This window comes from Phaseolus vulgaris, chromosome 9 (assembly GCF_000499845.2).
Source record: "Phaseolus vulgaris cultivar G19833 chromosome 9, P. vulgaris v2.0, whole genome shotgun sequence".
Classification (NCBI taxonomy): Eukaryota; Viridiplantae; Streptophyta; class Magnoliopsida; order Fabales; family Fabaceae; genus Phaseolus; species Phaseolus vulgaris.
Genome location: NC_023751.2, coordinates 27,477,943 through 27,500,163, shown reverse-complemented (window position 1 = coordinate 27,500,163; position 22,221 = coordinate 27,477,943). Strand labels below are relative to the sequence as shown.

Below are 22,221 nucleotides of genomic sequence, written 5' to 3'. Positions count from 1 at the left end.
GATCCAGAAATTGAGAAGACAGCTAGAAGAAATCAGAGCAAGAAGAGAAAAGAAAAGAAGAAGCAAGGACAAACAAAAGGAGAACCTTCCAACACTCTCAACTCACACAATCAAACAGAGTTCCAAATGGCTGAAAATAGACAAAATCCACCTAGAAGGACATTGGGAGACTATGCTATGCAACAAGGACCGAGGCATTTCTCTAGCATAGCCATACCTCCTGCCACCAAATCATTAGAAATGAAGCTAGCTTTTCTTAGCTTAATCAACACTCATCAATTCACTGGAATGGATCATGAAGACCCTTATACTCATCTATCCACATTCTATGAGTTGGTTGGGACAATGGGCTTTGAGGAAAATGATATTGAATCTGTTTATCTGCGTCTATTTCCTTTCTCACTTGCAGGAAAAGCAAAAGAATGGTTAAAGTCGCATCCAAACCAGAGTCTAAGTAGCTGGAATGATGTAGAAGAGAAATTCCTACACAAATTCTTCCCACTCTCTCGATATATCAAGGCTAAGTCTGATATCTCCACATTCAGGCAAGGGCCAAAAGAACCTTTTTGTGAAGCTTGGGAACACTTTAAAGTGATGTTAAGAAGATGTCCTAATCATGGCTTTGAGGATATTGCTCAGTTGAACATATTCCACAATGGTTTTAGGCCTGATACTAAAATGATCTTGGATGCTGCAGCAGGAGGTACAATGATGAGTGTTGATGCAGAACAAACTACAAGAATCATTGATGCCTTAGTCTCAACAGATTACCAAGCTCGACATGATAGATATACAGTGCAAAAGAAAGGGGTGCTGGATCTTAGTACTTCAGATGCAATTTTAGCACAAAACAAGATTTTGACTCAGCAAATTGAGGCATTAACCAAGCAAATGTCAAAACTGCCTCAACAATTACCTGCAATAAATTCTCCTTCAATGCAGAATCAAGCTTTGAAGTGTGATTTTTGTGGGGGAAATCATCTTAATGGCCAATGCTCTTACCAAAATCCATCAGAGGAAGAGGTTCAGTATATGAATAATCAAGGAAGGCAAGGTGGCTTTGCATATAATTATCCAAATAACATGGCTCAAGGATGGGGGAATAATCCAAATCAAGGATTTGGGTGGAAGCAAGAGGCTGGATCATCTAACAGACAAGTCCCTTATCAACAGCAACCACACTATCCTTCCATTCATGAGAGAACATCAAAATTGGAAGATACTTTTGAGAAGTTCATGCAAGCCTCTCTATCCAATCAAAAAAATATTGAAGCATCAATAAGGAATTTAGAAACACAGGTGGGGCAGTTGGCTAAACAGTTAGTTGATAATCAAGGAAGTCAATTTTCAGCCAATACACAAACCAATCCCAAGGAGCATTGCAATTCTATCACTACCAGAAGTGGGATAGTTATAGGAAAAGAAATTGCGAAAAACTTAGTTGTTGGGGAGGAGGTTTTAAAAGATAAAGAGAGTGAAAAAGAACAGATTGAGTGTGAGGGAGGAGAAAGAAGGAATAAGGAAGATGTTGTAGATATTGGTGAGAAAATAGAAAAAAATGAAAAACAAGAGAGGAGTGTTCCTATAAAAGATGTACCTTATCCACATGCTCCTACAAAGAAATGCAAAGAAAGGCAATTTGCAAGATTTATGGATATTCTCAAAAGATTGCAAATTAACATTCCTTTTACTGAAGCTTTAAAGCAAATGCCTACATATGCTAAATTCATGAAGGAATTATTAACAAAGAAAAGAAAATTCAATGATCAGGAGATAGTTGAATTGGAAGCTGGATGCAGTATTATAATTCAAAAGTCATTACCGCAAAAATCTAGAGATCCTGGGAGTTTCACTTTTCCAGTTACCATAGGAAATCTCACTGTTGGAAAGGCATTATTGGATCTTGGAGCTAGTATTAATTTGATGCCTTCATCAATGCTGAAGAAAATTGGAGATGTAGAAGTGAAACCAACAAGAATGACTTTGCAATTGGCTGATAGATCAATCAAATATCCACATGGAATAGTTGAAGATTTATTGGTAAAGGTAGATAAATTTCCATTCCCAGTAGATTTTGTTGTAATGGATATTGAAGAAGATGCTGAAGTACCTTTGATATTGGGAAGACCATTCATGAAAACTGCTCAAGTTATAATTGATGTAGACAAAGGAAAATTGAAGGTTTGTGTTCTAGATGAAGAAGTAAGCTTTAATGTTTTTGAAGCAAAGAAGTATTCAAATGGTCATAAAGAGTGTTTCAGAGTGGATATGAATGTTGTTGAACCTTCAATGATGTTAATCAGGCGTCAAGCTATATGACGTTAAACGAGCGCTTGCTGGGAGGCAACCTAGTGTTTTGTTTTGAAATGTGTCTTTAATTTTTGTTTTGAAATGTGTCTTTAATTTTTGTTTTGAAATGTGTCTTTAATTTTTGTTTTGATTTAGTAGTATGTTTTAATATTTGATGTCTTTAAAACCAGTTTGATATGTGAAATGGTCATGTAGGTTTGAAATGTTAGGTGAAATGAATAGATGGAAGAAAACTTAGAAAGGTTTAAAACTTTTGGCAAAGACAAAATGAAATTTTTCAAGAAAATTTCATTGCAGGGTAATTTTAGCTTAAGCTAGAACTTTTAGCCTAAGCTAGTTATGCAGAAAAAGAAGAAAAAATTTTGTTCTGCAACTTTCGCCTGAGATAAAATGAGCTAGCTTGAGCTAGAGTAAATCTGTTGCTCTCTGCCAAACTTTAGCTTAAGCTAAAATGAGCTAGCTTGAGCTAAAGCAAATTTGCTGCTCTCTGCCAAATTTTAGCCTGAGCTAAAATGAGCTAGCTTGAGCTAGAAAACTCTGTTGCTCTCTGCCAAATTTTAGCTTAAGCTAAAAAGAGCTAGCTTGAGCTAGAAAACTTTATTGCTCTCTGCCAAACTTTAGCTTAAGCTAAAACGAGCTAGCTTGAGCTAGAGCAAATCTGTTACTCTTTGCCCAATTTTAGCCTGAGCTAAGAAGATCTAGCCTAAGCTAGTGGGTTTTCTAAAAAAAAAAAAAATCTGCAGCATTTTAAAAAAAAACCTGCACCCTAATACAGTTTCAGAAGTGCCTCTGTTCTAAAAAGAAAATCTCAAATCTTCCATCTACATAACCATTCACAAACATTTCATCTACATTGCCATTGTCAAGGTAAGTAATTACTCTTCTCCTTAATCATTTTCATTCAATCTGGCTGCTGGGATTTCTGCTGGTTCCATTTCACAGTCCCGATATGCATGTTTCTGCTGGTTCCATTTCACAGTTTCGATGTTTTTAAAAGATTCAAATTTTTTGAAATTTCAATATCTTAATGTTGAATAGGATTGTGGAATAGGATAAGTACTGGTTTCCATGGATAAAATATCAAAACAAAAAGTACTCGTTCAATTTCATTTTAAACATTGCATATCAAGTGTTTGTTGAAATGCCAATAACACTTTGATTTTTGAGAAATGTTATTTTTATATGTGCAGGAAGATGGGTCGTACCAAAACTTCACCAGCTATTAACCCAACACGGTCTAACAAAGGCAAAAGAGCTAGAGTTGAGTCACCTAGCCCACCAAGAAATATAGAGCAAACAAAAGACAAGAAACAAAGATACGAAGAGCTGAAAAGTTGGGCCTTCATTTCAGAAAAGAATGCACAATTTATAAAAATAAAAAAATAATAATAAAAAAAATCTGCACCATTTTATAAAAATCGCATTTTAAAAAAAAAAACCTGCACCCTAATACAGTTTCAGAAGTGCCTCTGTTCTAAAAAGAAAATCCCAAATCTTCCATCTACATAACCATTCTCTAACATTTCATCTACATTGTCATTGTCAAGGTAAGTAATTACTCTTCTCCTTAATCATTTTCATTCAATCTGGCTGCTGGGATTTCTGCTGGTTCCATTTCACAGTCCCGATATGCATGTTTCTGCTGGTTCCATTTCACAGTTTCGATGTTTTTAAAAGATTCAAATTTTTTGAAATTTCAATATCTTAATGTTGAATAGGATTGTGGAATAGGATAAGTACTGGTTTCCATGGATAAAATATCAAAACAAAAAGTACTCGTTCAATTTCATTTTAAACATTGCATATCAAGTGTTTGTTGAAATGCCAATAACACTTTGATTTTTGAGAAATGTTATTTTTATATGTGCAGGAAGATGGGTCGTACCAAAACTTCACCAGTTATTAACCCAACACGGTCTAACAAAGGCAAAAGAGCTAGAGTTGAGTCACCTAGCCCACCAAGAAATATAGAGCAAACAAAAGACAAGAAACAAAGATACGAAGAGCTGAAAAGTTGGGCCTTCATTTCAGAATGCACAATTTATAAAAATAAAAAAATAATAAATAAAAAAATCTGCAGCATTTTATAAAAATCGCATTTTAAAAAAAAAAACCCGCACCCTAATACAGTTTCAGAAGTGCCTCTGTTCTAAAAAGAAAATCCCAAATCTTCCATCTACATAACCATTCTCAAACATTTCATCTACATTGTCATTGTCAAGGTAAGTAATTACTCTTCTCCTTAATCATTTTCATTCAATCTGGCTGCTGGGATTTCTGCTGGTTCCATTTCACAGTCCCGATATGCATGTTTCTGCTGGTTCCATTTCACAGTTTCGATGTTTTTAAAAGATTCAAATTTTTTGAAATTTCAATATCTTAATGTTGAATAGGATTGTGGAATAGGATAAGTACTGGTTTCCATGGATAAAATATCAAAACAAAAAGTACTCGTTCAATTTCATTTTAAACATTGCATATCAAGTGTTTGTTGAAATGCCAATAACACTTTGATTTTTGAGAAATGTTATTTTTATATGTGCAGGAAGATGGGTCGTACCAAAACTTCACCAGCTATTAACCCAACACGGTCTAACAAAGGCAAAAGAGCTAGAGTTGAGTCACCTAGCCCACCAAGAAATATAGAGCAAACAAAAGACAAGAAACAAAGATACGAAGAGCTGAAAAGTTGGGCCTTCATTTCAGAAAAGAATGCACAATTTATAAAAATAAAAAAATAATAATAAAAAAATCTGCACCATTTTATAAAAATCGCATTTTAAAAAAAAAAACCTGCACCCTAATACAGTTTCAGAAGTGCCTCTGTTCTAAAAAGAAAATCCCAAATCTTCCATCTACATAACCATTCTCTAACATTTCATCTACATTGTCATTGTCAAGGTAAGTAATTACTCTTCTCCTTAATCATTTTCATTCAATCTGGCTGCTGGGATTTCTGCTGGTTCCATTTCACAGTCCCGATATGCATGTTTCTGCTGTTTCCATTTCACAGTTTCGATGTTTTTAAAAGATTCAAATTTTTTGAAATTTCAATATCTTAATGTTGAATAGGATTGTGGAATAGGATAAGTACTGGTTTCCATGGATAAAATATCAAAACAAAAAGTACTCGTTCAATTTCATTTTAAACATTGCATATCAAGTGTTTGTTGAAATGCCAATAACACTTTGATTTTTGAGAAATGTTATTTTTATATGTGCAGGAAGATGGGTCGTACCAAAACTTCACCAGTTATTAACCCAACACGGTCTAACAAAGGCAAAAGAGCTAGAGTTGAGTCACCTAGCCCACCAAGAAATATAGAGCAAACAAAAGACAAGAAACAAAGATACGAAGAGCTGAAAAGTTGGGCCTTCATTTCAGAATGCACAATTTATAAAAATAAAAAAATAATAAATAAAAAAATCTGCAGCATTTTATAAAAATCGCATTTTAAAAAAAAAAACCCGCACCCTAATACAGTTTCAGAAGTGCCTCTGTTCTAAAAAGAAAATCCCAAATCTTCCATCTACATAACCATTCTCAAACATTTCATCTACATTGTCATTGTCAAGGTAAGTAATTACTCTTCTCCTTAATCATTTTCATTCAATCTGGCTGCTGGGATTTCTGCTGGTTCCATTTCACAGTCCCGATATGCATGTTTCTGCTGGTTCCATTTCACAGTTTCGATGTTTTTAAAAGATTCAAATTTTTTGAAATTTCAATATCTTAATGTTGAATAGGATTGTGGAATAGGATAAGTACTGGTTTCCATGGATAAAATATCAAAACAAAAAGTACTCGTTCAATTTCATTTTAAACATTGCATATCAAGTGTTTGTTGAAATGCCAATAACACTTTGATTTTTGAGAAATGTTATTTTTATATGTGCAGGAAGATGGGTCGTACCAAAACTTCACCAGTTATTAACCCAACACGGTCTAACAAAGGCAAAAGAGCTAGAGTTGAGTCACCTAGCCCACCAAGAAATATAGAGCAAACAAAAGACAAGAAACAAAGATACGAAGAGCTGAAAAGTTGGGCCTTCATTTCAGAATGCACAATTTATAAAAATAAAAAAATAATAAATAAAAAAATCTGCAGCATTTTATAAAAATCGCATTTTAAAAAAAAAAACCCGCACCCTAATACAGTTTCAGAAGTGCCTCTGTTCTAAAAAGAAAATCCCAAATCTTCCATCTACATAACCATTCTCAAACATTTCATCTACATTGTCATTGTCAAGGTAAGTAATTACTCTTCTCCTTAATCATTTTCATTCAATCTGGCTGCTGGGATTTCTGCTGGTTCCATTTCACAGTCCCGATATGCATGTTTCTGCTGGTTCCATTTCACAGTTTCGATGTTTTTAAAAGATTCAAATTTTTTGAAATTTCAATATCTTAATGTTGAATAGGATTGTGGAATAGGATAAGTACTGGTTTCCATGGATAAAATATCAAAACAAAAAGTACTCGTTCAATTTCATTTTAAACATTGCATATCAAGTGTTTGTTGAAATGCCAATAACACTTTGATTTTTGAGAAATGTTATTTTTATATGTGCAGGAAGATGGGTCGTACCAAAACTTCACCAGCTATTAACCCAACACGGTCTAACAAAGGCAAAAGAGCTAGAGTTGAGTCACCTAGCCCACCAAGAAATATAGAGCAAACAAAAGACAAGAAACAAAGATACGAAGAGCTGAAAAGTTGGGCCTTCATTTCAGAAAAGAATGCACAATTTATAAAAATAAAAAAATAATAATAAAAAAATCTGCACCATTTTATAAAAATCGCATTTTAAAAAAAAAAACCTGCACCCTAATACAGTTTCAGAAGTGCCTCTGTTCTAAAAAGAAAATCCCAAATCTTCCATCTACATAACCATTCTCTAACATTTCATCTACATTGTCATTGTCAAGGTAAGTAATTACTCTTCTCCTTAATCATTTTCATTCAATCTGGCTGCTGGGATTTCTGCTGGTTCCATTTCACAGTCCCGATATGCATGTTTCTGCTGGTTCCATTTCACAGTTTCGATGTTTTTAAAAGATTCAAATTTTTTGAAATTTCAATATCTTAATGTTGAATAGGATTGTGGAATAGGATAAGTACTGGTTTCCATGGATAAAATATCAAAACAAAAAGTACTCGTTCAATTTCATTTTAAACATTGCATATCAAGTGTTTGTTGAAATGCCAATAACACTTTGATTTTTGAGAAATGTTATTTTTATATGTGCAGGAAGATGGGTCGTACCAAAACTTCACCAGTTATTAACCCAACACGGTCTAACAAAGGCAAAAGAGCTAGAGTTGAGTCACCTAGCCCACCAAGAAATATAGAGCAAACAAAAGACAAGAAACAAAGATACGAAGAGCTGAAAAGTTGGGCCTTCATTTCAGAATGCACAATTTATAAAAATAAAAAAATAATAAATAAAAAAATCTGCAGCATTTTATAAAAATCGCATTTTAAAAAAAAAAACCCGCACCCTAATACAGTTTCAGAAGTGCCTCTGTTCTAAAAAGAAAATCCCAAATCTTCCATCTACATAACCATTCTCAAACATTTCATCTACATTGTCATTGTCAAGGTAAGTAATTACTCTTCTCCTTAATCATTTTCATTCAATCTGGCTGCTGGGATTTCTGCTGGTTCCATTTCACAGTCACGATATGCATGTTTCTGCTGGTTCCATTTCACAGTTTCGATGTTTTTAAAAGATTCAAATTTTTTGAAATTTCAATATCTTAATGTTGAATAGGATTGTGGAATAGGATAAGTACTGGTTTCCATGGATAAAATATCAAAACAAAAAGTACTCGTTCAATTTCATTTTAAACATTGCATATCAAGTGTTTGTTGAAATGCCAATAACACTTTGATTTTTGAGAAATGTTATTTTTATATGTGCAGGAAGATGGGTCGTACCAAAACTTCACCAGTTATTAACCCAACACGGTCTAACAAAGGCAAAAGAGCTAGAGTTGAGTCACCTAGCCCACCAAGAAATATAGAGCAAACAAAAGACAAGAAACAAAGATACGAAGAGCTGAAAAGTTGGGCCTTCATTTCAGAATGCACAATTTATAAAAAAAAAAAAAAAAAAAAATCTGCACCATTTTATAAAAATCGCATTTTAAAAAAAAAAAACCTGCACCCTAATACAGTTTCAGAAGTGCCTCTGTTCTAAAAAGAAAATCCCAAATCTTCCATATACATAACCATTCTCAAACATTTCATCTACATTGTCATTGTCAAGGTAAGTAATTACTCTTCTCCTTAATCATTTTCATTCAATCTGGCTACTGGGATTTCTGCTGGTTCCATTTCATAGTCCCGACATGCATGTTTCTGCTGGTTCCATTTCACAGTTTCGATGTTTTTAAAAGATTCAATTTTTTTGAAATTTCAATATCTTAATGTTGAATAGGATTGTGGAATAGGATAATTACTGGTTTCCATGGATAAAATATCAAAACAAAAAGTACTCATTCAATTTCATTTTAAACATTGCATATCAATCGTTTGTTGAAATGCCAATAACACTTTGATTTTTGAGAAATGTTATTTTTATATGTGCAGGAAGATGGGTCGTACCAAAATTTCACCAGCTATTAACCCAACACGGTCTAACAAAGGCGAAAGAGCTAGAGTTGAGTCACCTAGCCCACCAAGAAATATAGAGCAAACAAAAGACAAGAAACAAAGATATGAAGAGCTGAAAAGTTGGGCCTTCATTTTAGAAAGGAAGGCACAATTTTTCAGGGAAAGCAGGAGCGTCTGGAGGTGAATCTGAAATGAGAGTTGGACCATCTGGAGCAGCAGAAGATGAAGATCCAAACCAAGTTCAGAATGATGATGTTGGCACAGAGCAGAACAAAATCACAAGAGGAGATTGATACTTATCATGCACAATGAACAAAAAACTGGTTTTTATCTTTTTGTTTAACTTTAATTTCAGTTTAATTTAGTAAGTTGATTTTAGCAATTTAGCTTAATATTTCTTACTTTAGCTTTTGTTGATGGCAAGCTTAAGTTAGTATAGTGGTTGATGTTTGCATATTTTGTGAAGTGAAATCTTGTATATAGATAGATGATGGTATAAATTTTTGGAAAAAGAAATCAAACCATATTTCTAAATTAGAACAACCAAATGGATTGATCAGGGACTTAATTTGAAAAAGAATTTGTGGCTGGAACCATCACTCAAATTGAGAAAGGATATTAATGTGTAAAAGTTGGAACAAGGTAAATAGTTGAAAGCAATGTTTGAGAACAAATGAGGAATTGAAATTAGCCAACCAAGTGAGAGTGTGAAACCTTTAAACAGTTTGAGAGACTTTCACTAGTGAAGAGTTAATTGAGGTTGCCTAATTTTTTAGTCAATTTACATCACAAAATCAAATATGGAGATGATTGAGGCATGTTTAATAAAGTTGGAGGTGAGAAAACTCAAAGCCAAACAGCTAACCTTTGCAATATATGATGAAATGTGCAAAAAAATAACCTTTTTTTAGCCAAAATTGTTTTATTGCACCCTAACTTCTGATATACATATATTGTCCTACCTTGTGGTATGCTAACAAAAGGAGAGCATATGTGCAATTCAAATTTCTATAATTAAAAGAATTGGGTTTGGTGTGGCTGTTGGGATTTTGAGAATGAAAAAAAAAAAAGAAAAAGAAAAAAAAAAGGAATGACAAAATTATTCAAATTATCATTCTTATTTCTAAAAAAAAAAAAAGCAAAGGGGATTACAAGAATATAAAAAGAAGCAATGTTAATGAATCTTATGGAAGGGATAATGGATAACACAATTAGAAATTGAATTGCAAATATGCTAATCTTTTGTTAAGTGTGCATTTTGTTATCCTGGAAAAACCAAATTTTCTTTGTAACCCAACCTCATTACAACCTGGAAAAGACCTCAAGATCTATGTTTGTGAAAGTGTTTGTAATCAACTGGAAATGAAGGGCAACCTTAAATTAGCTTGGAAATCAGTGAAAAGAGAGGGAAAACACTCACCAATGAGGAATGAAGAGAGAAATTCCTTAGTTTGATTCTCAGTGAAGGGTAACAATTGTTTACCTTGGAAATTGAATACATTCTTATCTTGTCTTGGTTTGAATTGATAGGAAACACCATAATTTTTGTTGAATTATCTTGTGCTCTTTCCAAGAAGTTGTTTTGATATTAAAATATAGATTTGATTTCTAAGGATTTTGGGGAAGAATGAACTCATATCTTTTGGGATTCAATTACTTTGCTTGAGGACAAGCAAGATTCTAGGTTGGGGGGAATTTGATAAGTGCCAATGTGTAGTTTTTATGATTGAGAAAATTGAACACTTTGAAACTTAATTGTTGCTTAATGTAAGAATATTACCCTAATCTGAGAATTATTGAATCTGATTATATATTTTGAACCAAGAAACAAATGAAGAAATTTAATCTCATTTTTTGTGTAAATTGCAGATGAATATGAAGCATTGAAAGAATTATTCAAGTTGGCATTGAAAGAAAGAAAGTAAAAACTTAATTGGATCACAAGAAGATTTAGCTCAAGCTAGAGGATTTAGCTCAAACTAAAACTGTCCAGAGTTGATTAAAGGTGCAGTACAATTCTAGCCCAGGCTAGAACTGCTAGCTCAAGCTAAAACTGTCCAGAGTTGATTAAAAGGTGCAGTACTGATCTAGCTCAGGTTAGAATCGCTAGCTCAAGCTAAAAATGCACCGAAAGATCTAGCTTAAGCTAAATTGGGCTAGCTTGAGCTAAAGTTGATTATATAAATTCTGAAACATAACTCAAAACCAGCGGTGGAAAACAGATTGGGTTTTTTAGAGAGAGACTAGTGAGAGAAAGAGAAGAAACCTCTGTTCTTAGGAGAAGAACTTGCTCAGATCAGCCCTTCTTATGCAATCTAGGTCAAGAATGAAGATTGGAGGAGCTGTCATGAGTGGCTAAGTTCTTTCTAACTTGGGATTGAATGTAATTTATCTTGATCAAATGTATTCTTGGTGATATATATATATATATATATATATATATATAATTCTCTTTTCTACTTGTTCTTGGTATTTTCGTTTTATGCTTATTGCTTGATTTTGTCTGATCAATAGAGTCTTGATTTTGATCCTTAAATTTAACTGGAAAGTACCTTTAAGGATCTGAAATAAACGAAAATACTTGATAACTTGTAATGCTAGGAATAGATTCCAGGTTATTGATTGCATTATAATTCTGTTCCTAAAGCTGGATGATTTGTTAAATATCTGAGGAACCAGTGTTTGAGAAATTATCTTATGAATTTCTTCTGTGAGGAATCAAGATGAATGACTTTAAATTAAGCATCAAGAATAAGTAGTTTTGAGTATTATATATTGTATTATTCAAAATACAGATGATTGAGATAAACGTAATTCAATCCCAAGTATCTTTCTCTATATTTGATAAGTTGGTTTTGTTACATCCAGAATCAAACCTTAAATCTTTGAGTTCTTGTGAAATCTTTAATTTGGTTATGAACAAAGTCTCAAAATTATTTTCTATACTTAATGAGTTTTAAAACAGAACATCTTAATTAGAATTGTTCCCTGTGGGTTCGACATTCGTACTTTAAAGAGTACTATATTACAATTGATTCGGTACACTTGCCAAGAAAAATCAACACATATCCAAGTTCAAAAACATAATAGCGCGTATAAGCAATCAATTGTCTTTGAACATTTACCACAAATTTAATATATAGTTTTTAAATCATATTCTAAACTAATTACAAGTCAATATCCATCAATTAAGTACAAACATATTAAGATAAAATCCCACTTCCAAACTTACTCTTATGTTTCAAGCCAATAAAAACATACAAATGTGTCTTATTATAATGTGTATGTTAATTTTCTCTTTTTAGAACCAATCTTTCACACTTGATTGATCCTACAGATTAAACTCATGTTTATGTTTAGTGGCAAGCTTCTAAAAATTATTGTTCTATCTTTTCACTTTTGCTATTCTTATTCACTTTTTATGCTCATATTCTTGTTTCACTCTTAAATGCAGGCTTTCACATTTATATAATTCTTATGATTAAATTTGTGTCTAGTCATGAGCCCTTTTGATTTCATCTTGTTCAAGTTAAATAATCATCACCATCTGGTTGAGGGTGATATATAAAGTTAAGTTGAAGAGTAGTCCTCAAATAATGGGTCTAGCAAAATCTTCAGATGAATGTAGGATCTCTTACTAAGACTATATTACATATTACATCATTCAACCATACAATTTCTCTAATGTATGACTAAGCAAGCTTTGCAAAGGTATATTCAGATTCAAAGGCAAGAATGGGTTTTCATTTTCAATCTATCAACAATGACCTGTACTAAATCATCTCCATTCATGTTTCTAATCACATGGATAATAAAGTTCATGGTTGTTATCATATTTCCACTACAAAATCTCCAAAAAAAGGTATAACATTTCTCCAAGTTTATAATGTTTAGTCTTGGCTTTCTAAAAAGTCAAACAAAAAACTACAAATTGAGTCACATGTCTTTGGCCCTGAGACATCTTAGTCATGACTAAATGTCGACTAGATTTACTTGTATGTCTTTCCTCTAAATTAATATTAATGTTATAAGTACAATAAAGGACTGTGATTTTATTACAAGGAAAAAAATTGTTAATTCAAGATAAAAAAAATGTGAAAGACTATATTTGCAAATAACTGTATTATTTTATATCATAGTAGGATTTGGCATATAACGAGCTTAACTTAATAAGTGATATGTTGTGTTATAATTATAAAAATTTTAGCCATGAGATGAGTTTACACGAATGGGTCCAGGTAACATAAATGTTCAAGGGCAAGAACACAGGTCCGAGAAAACCGTGGGTTATTTTGGTTCAACATTTTTATTATTTGTCACCTTTTTTTATATATGCACCTCCTAGAAGTAACGGGGGTTTGAAAATCACCGGGAATAACGAGGTTGTCCTTTTCATTGTATTCCCACATCAATTTATAAGTACCTTTTAAGATACATGTATGCATTGTTTTTTTTTTCTTGCTTAGATTGATGAGTTGCATATTATACATATAAACATGTATCCACATTTTATCTTCATTCATACATTCATGGAATCATGTATACAATTTTCAAATGCATAACATTTTGAATTCTCGTGAGCATGCATCCATTCATAGTCATATGCATACATATAGTTAGTTTTCAAATGCATATCACTTTGTAATAATGTCATACTCGGATCATGCATCTTAACATGCATTGCATATCATACTTGATATTCTTTATACATATCACCATTCCATAATTAGAGAAGGAGATGATTGAAGAAGTCAATTCATGATCTTTCTCCCTATGCAATACATGCATTTGTTTCTTTCCATATTTATTCGCGTTAAAATAAAAACGTTGCAATACCTTGTTAGGACTTACGTAAATCAAAAGACCATGGAAGATTTGATAGGAACTCAAGAATCAATAAAAAATTATATCTCACAATTGAAAGACCAAATGGGCTAGATTTTGGAGGCTTTAAAAGCCTTGAAAAGTACTAGAGAAGTTCCTACTACTTATCCTCCACATTAGGAAACGAGTTTAGAGATTCATGAACAAGATTTTCCTCTATATGGCCTCCCTCTGGGTTACACTCCACCATTCAAAGATCACCTCAAAATGCAAGCACTCATGAATATGTGAATCACATGTTGGCAATTCATGTTGCAGAAGGGAATGAGCCTCAAGCAACCAATTTCATACATCCTCAAGTAACTATCTAGCCAAGAGCAAGAGGAACCTCAGACAAAAATCAGTGGAGCTGAAGCTTCACAGTCTGATAGCCTTGTTAGAGGTATTTGTTCTATCCTTGGAACACAGTTATCTGTATTGTTTGATTCTGGGGCAACCCATTCTTTTATATCTTTTGATTGTGCTAAGAAACTTAAGTTGCCAGTCCGAGAATTAGAATTTGAGTTGGTGGTATCTACACCAACAGAAGGTATTATAGTAATTTCTTCCATGTGTGCTGAGTGTCCAGTAATTATAAATGGGCAGAGATACAAGATCAACACGATTTGTATACCTCTAAAAGATTTAGAGGTTATTTTGGGAATGGATTGGTTGTCTGCTAATCAAATCCTTATAGATTGTGGTCGGAAGAAGTTAATTTTCCCTAAATTAGAAGGAATGCAGGTTATCTCAGCTCATCAGTTTGAGATAGAGATACAAGAAGGTGCATAATGTTTTATGCTCTTGGCTTGTTCTATAGTTACTGATAAAGTGCAAAAAGATATGTTTGTAGTTCAGGAGTTTATGGATGTATTTCCTGATGAGATTCCTGGACTTCCACCTAAAAGAGAGATAGAGTTTGCAATAGACTTGATTCCTGAAGTAGGTCCTGTGTCAATTTCTCCATACCGATGGCACCAGCAGAGTTAGCTGAATTGAAGAAACAATTAGAAGACTTATTAGAGAAACAATTCATTCGACCTAGTGTTTCTCCATGGGGAGCTCCAGTGCTATTAGTGAAGAAGAAAGATGGTTCGTCACGTCTATGCATAGATTACAGACAATTAAACAAGTTAACAATAAAAAAATAAATATCCTCTTCCTAGAATTGATGACTTGATGGATCAGTTGCATGGGGCAGTTGTCTTTGCTTTTAAAATATGGAGACATTTTCTTTACAGAGTTAGTTTTAATGTGTTCAGTGATCATAAAAGCTTGAGGTATTTGTTTGATAAGAAGGAACTTAATATGAGACAGAGGAGGTGGATTGAATTTTTAAAGGACTATGATTTCCAGCTAATATACCATCTTGGGAAGGCAAATGTTGTTGCACATGCGTTGAGTCGTAAAAAGATACAAATGTCGCCGCTTATGATTAGAGAGCTAGAATTGATTGAAGATTTCAGGAGTATGAATTTGGAGGTTTCCATGTCTTCAAATTGCATTAGTTGTAATACACTTGTTATAACTAATGAATTTCTAGAGAAGGTAAAGGAGAAGCAGTTGGAAGATTCAAAATTGAAGAACTTCATGGGCTTATTAAATACTGACAAAGCTAAAGACTTCTCTTTAGAAGTGGATGGTATTTTGAGATTCAAAAATAGAATGTGTATACCAGAAGATAATGAACTAAAGCAAACAGTGTTATCTGAAGGTCATAAAAGCAAACTCAGTTTACATCCAGGAATGACCAAGATGTATCCAGATCTCAAGAAGTCTGTGGCATGGCATGAAGAATGATGTAGCTAAGTTTGTAGCTGCTTGTCTGACTTGTCAGAAATCAAAGATTGAACATCAACGGCCTGGAGGCATGTTAACTCAATTAGACATTCCAGTGTGGAAGTGGGACAGTATCTCAATGGATTTTGTTACCCACTTACCACGTACTTTGCGGAAGTTGGCCCGAATTTACATAGATGAAATAGTCAGATTGCATGGTGTACCCTCCAACATAGTTTCAAATAGAGATCCTAGATTCACCTCCAGATTCTAGCAAACACTTCAAGAAGCTTTGGGGACTAAACTCAGACTTAGTTCAGCATACCATCCTCAGACTGATGGACAATCAGAGAGAACTATCCAGTCCTTAGAGAATTTGCTTAGGACTTGTGTGTTAGATCATTTGGGTAGTTGGGATGAAATTCTACCATTGATAGAGTTCACTTACAATAACAGTTACCAAGCTAGCATATGAATGGCTCCTTTCGAGGCATTGTATGGAAGAAAGTGTAGGACACCTTTGTGCTGGTTTTACGATGGTGAAAGTGTGTTAGTTGGACCAGAATTAATACAACAAACCAATAAGAAAGTCAAAATGATTCAAGAAAGATTGAAAACATCTCTCAGCAAGCAAAAGTCTTATGCAGATCAAAGAAGAAGACCTTTAGAATTCTCTGTGGGCGAGCATGCCTTTTTGAGAGTTACACCGTTCACTGGTGTAGGAAGAGCACTCAAATCCAAAAAATGGACTCCTAGGTTCATAGGACCTTATCAAATTCTTAGGAGAATAGGCCCTGTGGCATATGAAATTGCTTTGCCTCCTCCTTTAGCTAACATTCACGATATTTTCCATGTATCCCAGCTAATACCTGATCCCAATCACATTCTAGAGTCTGATTTCATCCAGGTGAAAGAAAATTTGTCGTTTGAAGTGAAGCCAATCAGAACTTTAGATTCACAAGTGAAACAACTTCGTGGAAGAAGTATTCCCATGGTAAAAGTATTGTGGGATCTCACCTCTGGAGATTCCACTTGGGAAATTGAAGAAGTGATACGAGCATCATACCCTAATCTCTTTCTTGGTAAGTTCATTTTCGAGGACAAAATTTTTTGTAGTTGGAGATAATGTAACGACGCTTTTTTTTAAAAATAAGCAGCAGACCCCCACCCCCACCATTCTTTTCTTTCTTCTTCTTTCTTCCAAATCACTTTCTCTCTCTACCAACTTCTCTCCTCTCCCTTCTCTCTTAATTTCTCACTTCATACCTCATCTATTTTAGAATCTGGTCATACCACGCTGTAGCAGAGGAGTTAAGGAACATTTCTACCCGATCAAATTTTCAAACAGAGTAAGTTCATTTTTACTCTAAATATCCTTTGTCCTCTGTTTTTCCTTAAGATTTAGTCATCAATCTTTGTGGGGTCAGTTGAGAAGTTTAATCCTCTCAACTTATTCTATTATATACTGAATTTTTGTTCTGTTTGGATAACTTGCATTAGGCCCGTAAATCTTGAAGCTTATCCAGACTGTGGGGAATAAAATTCTAAAAGTTGCTTGGAAAGCAAGCAATTGAGGTAAGGGAAGCTAAATTTATTTTTTTAATAGCACCCTAGAATAGAAGATCTGAATGCGGAAGGGACGTTGTCCCAATATTGGATTTCTCTTGCAGGGGTGTTATTTGTGTTATATATTGTGTGTTTGTTTATATATTATTTAAACTTTATAAATATTATATTTTGATAGTTTGAGAGTTAAATATTGTTTTTGACGTTGGAAAATTTATGGAATGATATGAATTTTTAAATGTTATGTGATTGAATGATATGTATATATACGAATGATGTAAATTGTATGAAAGTGATGTCATACATTTGGGATAATGTATGAGTTGTTGTTTAATGGTACGTTAAGTATGAAAAGCCTATGTTTAACGGAGATCCTCTGGCTTCACTAATGATCTAAGTCATGTAGACTAAGATATTAGGTGGTGAGAAGCTGAGAGGGAGTTCATACACATTGGGTCCCACTGTAGACACTCGGTATTGGATGTTTGAACTTACCCTGATCCTTTCTATTGGATTCGCTGGTAATCTTTGGGTCAGATGTTAGTCTCTGGTAGGGGCATACTTAATGAGTCTTCCGGAAGACGAAGTGGGATTGAAATGAAATCCAATGATTGTGATTGAAAGTAGATCCATGTGTGGTCTATATGAATGATGGAATTGGTATTGGAATTTTACATGAAATTACTAAAGAAATGTTTATAAATTATTAGTCTAAATTGGTTCTATTTTCATGAATTATGTTATGGATTTTCTTTGCATTAGCTTACCCTTGCTTTTCTTGTTGTGTTTGAACTGCGATGACTGTACTACGTACACGAGCAGATGATCTTACAGGTATCGGAGGGTCTGAAGAGCTTTAGGGTGTTGATTTTGAAACCTGTATTGTAAATATTTATATTTCTATAAATTCTAATCATGTATTAGGAATGTTTTAAAAAACTCCAAGTTTGTATAGAAACTGGGAGAACTTTTATTGTAATAGTTATATGTAAATTATGGGGTGTTACAAATTAAATTATAACAATAATTAAATGGTATAAAATATATCATTTGTTTTTTTCTCAATTTTAAAAAATTACAAATTTTATTTATTATTATTTTTATTTACATATTCTTATTAAGATTAAAGAAGGTAAAATAACTATCTTTTAATAATTGCTAAGTATTATAATTTATTTGATTTTCATTGAAAAAATAAAAATCAAATTACAACATGAAATAAATAGAAAAGTAAAAAAAAAATGAAAGTAGAAGAAAAAATAAAAAATTGTTTAGTGAGTCACATAAATAATTTATATATATTTGTTTATGTTTTTCTTAGTTGACTGAAGAACTTCTACTTCTTTCAAACTTTGTTTTAATAAAAAAAATTATAAAAAATAAAAATCATGATTCAATAAAATTTACAAATTATAAAATTTCATGGAGAATAGTATTTTCTACACCAATACTTACAAAATTAAATTTTCTATAATAATTATGTAGACTAAATTATTTTGAGTGATTTTTTTGAAATAAAAAAATTAAATGTATTTATATAAAGAAAAAAAATATATTATTATTTGTTCTAATTAAATTAAAAATATATTTCATTGCCTTTTATTTTAAATTTTACTTGTAAATGATATTCAAAGAAAAAAAAAAGATAATAACATCAAAATATATTAATTTGTGAAAATAATATTAATTATTTATTTTAACACATTAAATATATTATATTAAAATATTATTTTTATTCATGACGTGAAATAAATGTTTCAACAACTTATATTTTAAAGTAATATTAATTATTTATTTGAACGTGATAAAAATACTACCTTAACAATCAGCACTTTTTTCTATATCCAAACTAACAATAAAAAAAAAAACTTATCTATTAATATATTCTCTTTTTTTTTGTCAAATTCTATTTGTTTTAAAAAAATTAAAATCTGGTAACTTTTTTTTTTATCATAGTAAATATTCATATATATTATAAAAATATTAAATAAAAAGAAAGAAACATAAAAAAAAAAATCAATGATTCAATTCATATCACATTAAAAGTTAAAATATTTATACTTTTAGTGATCTCATTAGAACTCAGATAAAAAAAAATCAACAAAAAGATAATGATATGTTCGAAGAAGGACTAGTTCAGATTATTATAGTTATTGGAAAGGAGAAAAAATAAATAATAAATTAATATAAAAAAATAACAAATAAAAAAAAAAAAAATTGTTATAATATTATATAATAAAAACTTTATCATGAGACACGTAATAGCTAAGAAAAAAACATGTAATTTAACTTTAATATTAATTAAACCAAATTTAATTTTAAATTTATTAATTTTATAAAATAAATAAATTACATTAATGAGATGTTTATGGAGTTTTATTTAAATTTTTATTATATTTTAAAAGAATTAAACTAATCCATTACATTACTTTATAAATAAAATTTCTATGTTAACTTTTTTTTTAATTTTAAATTTAAATAATTATAAAATAATAAAATTACTACAATAAAATTATATATAGGTATAGAAATATATTAAATTCCTACACAAAATAAACTGAATTTGAGCTGGCGTTTCATCACTGGCTGTTAGATTGCAGAGTATGTGTTGCGAGAAGAAGCACAACGCGGAATTCCTTTTCTACCCTTGCAAGTTGTAACTTACCACCAGTAGTAGGGTTGCGTCGCTGTTCTCTTCGAATTTCCCAATATTTTAAACACACCCTTTCTCATTATAAACTCTCTCTCACAAACTTTCCATTCTTCTCTTTCTGTCTCTCTCTTTCCTTTTTCAGTTTTCAACTCTGCAACTGTCCATGGCCAATCGCTGGCTCAGACCCGAGGTGCGTTCCGATCCATCATGGACCTGTTTATATTCCACCATTCTCGTTTTAGGGTTTCACCGTCTTTGCTGTTTGTTTTCAGGTGTATCCGCTGTTCGCCGCGGTTGGTGCTGCTGTTGGGATCTGTGGGTTTCAACTGGTTCGTAATATCTGCATCAATCCTGAAGTCAGGTCTATCTCTAATTTTTCTCTATTGAAAGTGATTTCTTTTCTTTTTGTTCTAGGTTGTGGTCTTTCAATTTAGGATAAATCATAATTTTTGTCCTGATATGCGATTTGGTTCTTCTATTTAGTTTCAGATTTTTTTTGTGGTTTTATTTTCAGATTTTTAATTTTGGTTCAATGCTCCGTTTTGCAAATGTTTCACTTGTTTTGTTTTAGTCTAATTAAATCCTGGACCTGACATAAAATTGTGGTGGTTAAGATACGGAGATTTAAATCAGAGAAAATAATAGGAAGACCAAAATCATGGACTATTTATTGAATTTAATTTTATGCAGTGGAGATTTTTTTCTTGTTTGGATGGGATCGTCTGTATTATTTGGGATTTGGGATTAATACACCTGTGCTTTTGTTACACTTCTCACCTGTTGCTCTTTGAACCTTTGTGAACTGTGATTATTTGATCTGTTTAATTTTTAAAAGTATTATAAATTGTATTGCTCGTTGCTGATAAAAAAAAATTATAAATTCTATTGCTTATATTTTAAAGGGTTATCAAAATATCATTTTCCTTAAAGATAAAAGGGTGAAGGAAAGGTGGAAAAGACGACAGGATGTTGGAAGGTGATGATGATTATAGATGAAATTTTTTCCTGACTAGTCTTGTCAAAAACAAGAGAATAAACAGGGTATCATTTTCAAAGATCAAACTGCATGTTAACTGTTTTTAAAATAAGTGGAATCAGTCCCAATCGAAGCTTCAGTGAACAGCCTCTATTAAAAAAATGGATTTTTTATCAGGCACTGAATCATTCATCATCATAAGAGTTTTTTCTGTTGTTAATTTAATTAATTGGTATTTGTGTTTTACTTATTAATGGAAAATAATGGATGGTTGTCTTGTTCTTGTCATGTATTTAGGGTGAACAAGGAGGGAAGGAAGGCTGGAGTGTTGGAGAACTTCTCTGAGGGAGAGAAGTATACCGAGCATTTCCTGAGGAAGTATGTGCGCAACAGATCTCCAGAGATTATGCCCTCCCTCAACAGCTTCTTTGCTGACCCAAGTCGCAACTAAGTTGCTTTGAATAAACAAAGTTTAATGTGAGATGTGAATTCTATTATGTTTAAGACAGTTTTTATCGTGCATTAGAAAACAAAACAAAATGTGGTTGCTTTCTCTGGCCGTACAGTGATTTTGCTGTGCTTGAGAATAATGATATTGGTTTTGATGCATTAATGATTGCTGTCCTTTTATTGCCATAATCCTCTCTAACTTTTGCTGCTGAAGTCTGGGGTGAAACTGGCTTTGAAAACAAAAGTGAATTACAAAGTGTGTTAAACGAATGTCTTTTCATCCTGATTTTTCACTTTCTAATGCAGTATTCCTCTTCCTATACACTTAACGTGAGAGTGACAAATTGTTGTTATAGGTTGGGTTTGCAAACACACTAAAGACTCGTGGGTTTCTATCTACTAACACGTTAACCAATCCTTGAAAATTAGTCCTTGTGTTTTTAGTAGTTGTTCTACTGGTTGAGTTGATTACTTTTGCATTGTATCTTTGGAATCCTGATTTTTTTTATTGAATCAGCATGTGAATATTTAAAATATTTATTCTGAATCTATTATATGATCAAAGTGAGCTTTGAGTCAAAGGTCAAATTGAATCTTTGGTGAAGTGTTTAGCGGAGTATCAGCTGATGAAGAATATCAGTTTCTAGCAATGCTTGATTGTTAGGTTTGAGCTTCTGCTTTTAAAATCAATACGGAAGTTGTGTCATTAGTCCTCAAATTGATTCCTAAAATCTATTTGTAAATATAAAGAATAGTCTGAATTTACAAATTTATAGGTATAGGTGAATTGAATCATTACAGGTTTTAGTAAGTATTTACTCAATTATGTTTCTCATTTTCAAATAAAGATACTATGGGAGCTATGTAGCACCAAACAATACGACTAGGATACATATTTATGTGCATAAGTATTTTTCAGTTTTTTTCAGTAAAAAGATATTTTTCATGGTTAGTTCAAAAGAATTTGTTATTTATTTTAATAATTATACTAAAAATTCATATA

At 32.3% G+C, this 22,221-nt stretch overlaps 1 protein-coding gene and 1 pseudogene across 1 annotated transcript; one reads left to right on the top strand and one right to left on the bottom strand.

Annotated features, from left to right (window-relative positions):
* Positions 1–517: 517 nt before the first annotated feature.
* On the bottom strand, positions 518–623 carry LOC137823235 (small nucleolar RNA R71; annotated as a pseudogene).
* Positions 624–19,809: 19,186 nt separating this feature from the next.
* On the top strand, positions 19,810–21,381 carry LOC137823192 (uncharacterized). Its single transcript, XM_068628356.1, has 3 exons — positions 19,810–19,982; positions 20,065–20,153; positions 21,066–21,381. The coding sequence occupies exons 1-3, from the start codon at positions 19,956–19,958 to the stop codon at positions 21,217–21,219; spliced, it is 270 nt and encodes an 89-aa protein (XP_068484457.1). The 5' UTR covers positions 19,810–19,955; the 3' UTR covers positions 21,220–21,381.
* The last annotated feature ends 840 nt before the right edge of the window (positions 21,382–22,221 follow it).

What these genes read in the sequence shown, in the direction of transcription:
- LOC137823192 (XM_068628356.1), top strand. Translation starts at nt 19,956, where the DNA reads ATGGCCAATCGCTGGCTCAGACCCGAG. An exon ending in ATCGCTGGCTCAGACCCGAG is followed by an intron (nt 19,983 to 20,064) that starts GTGCGTTCCGAT and finishes GTTTGTTTTCAG; the next exon opens with GTGTATCCGCTGTTCGCCGC. An exon ending in TGCATCAATCCTGAAGTCAG is followed by an intron (nt 20,154 to 21,065) that starts GTCTATCTCTAA and finishes TCATGTATTTAG; the next exon opens with GGTGAACAAGGAGGGAAGGA.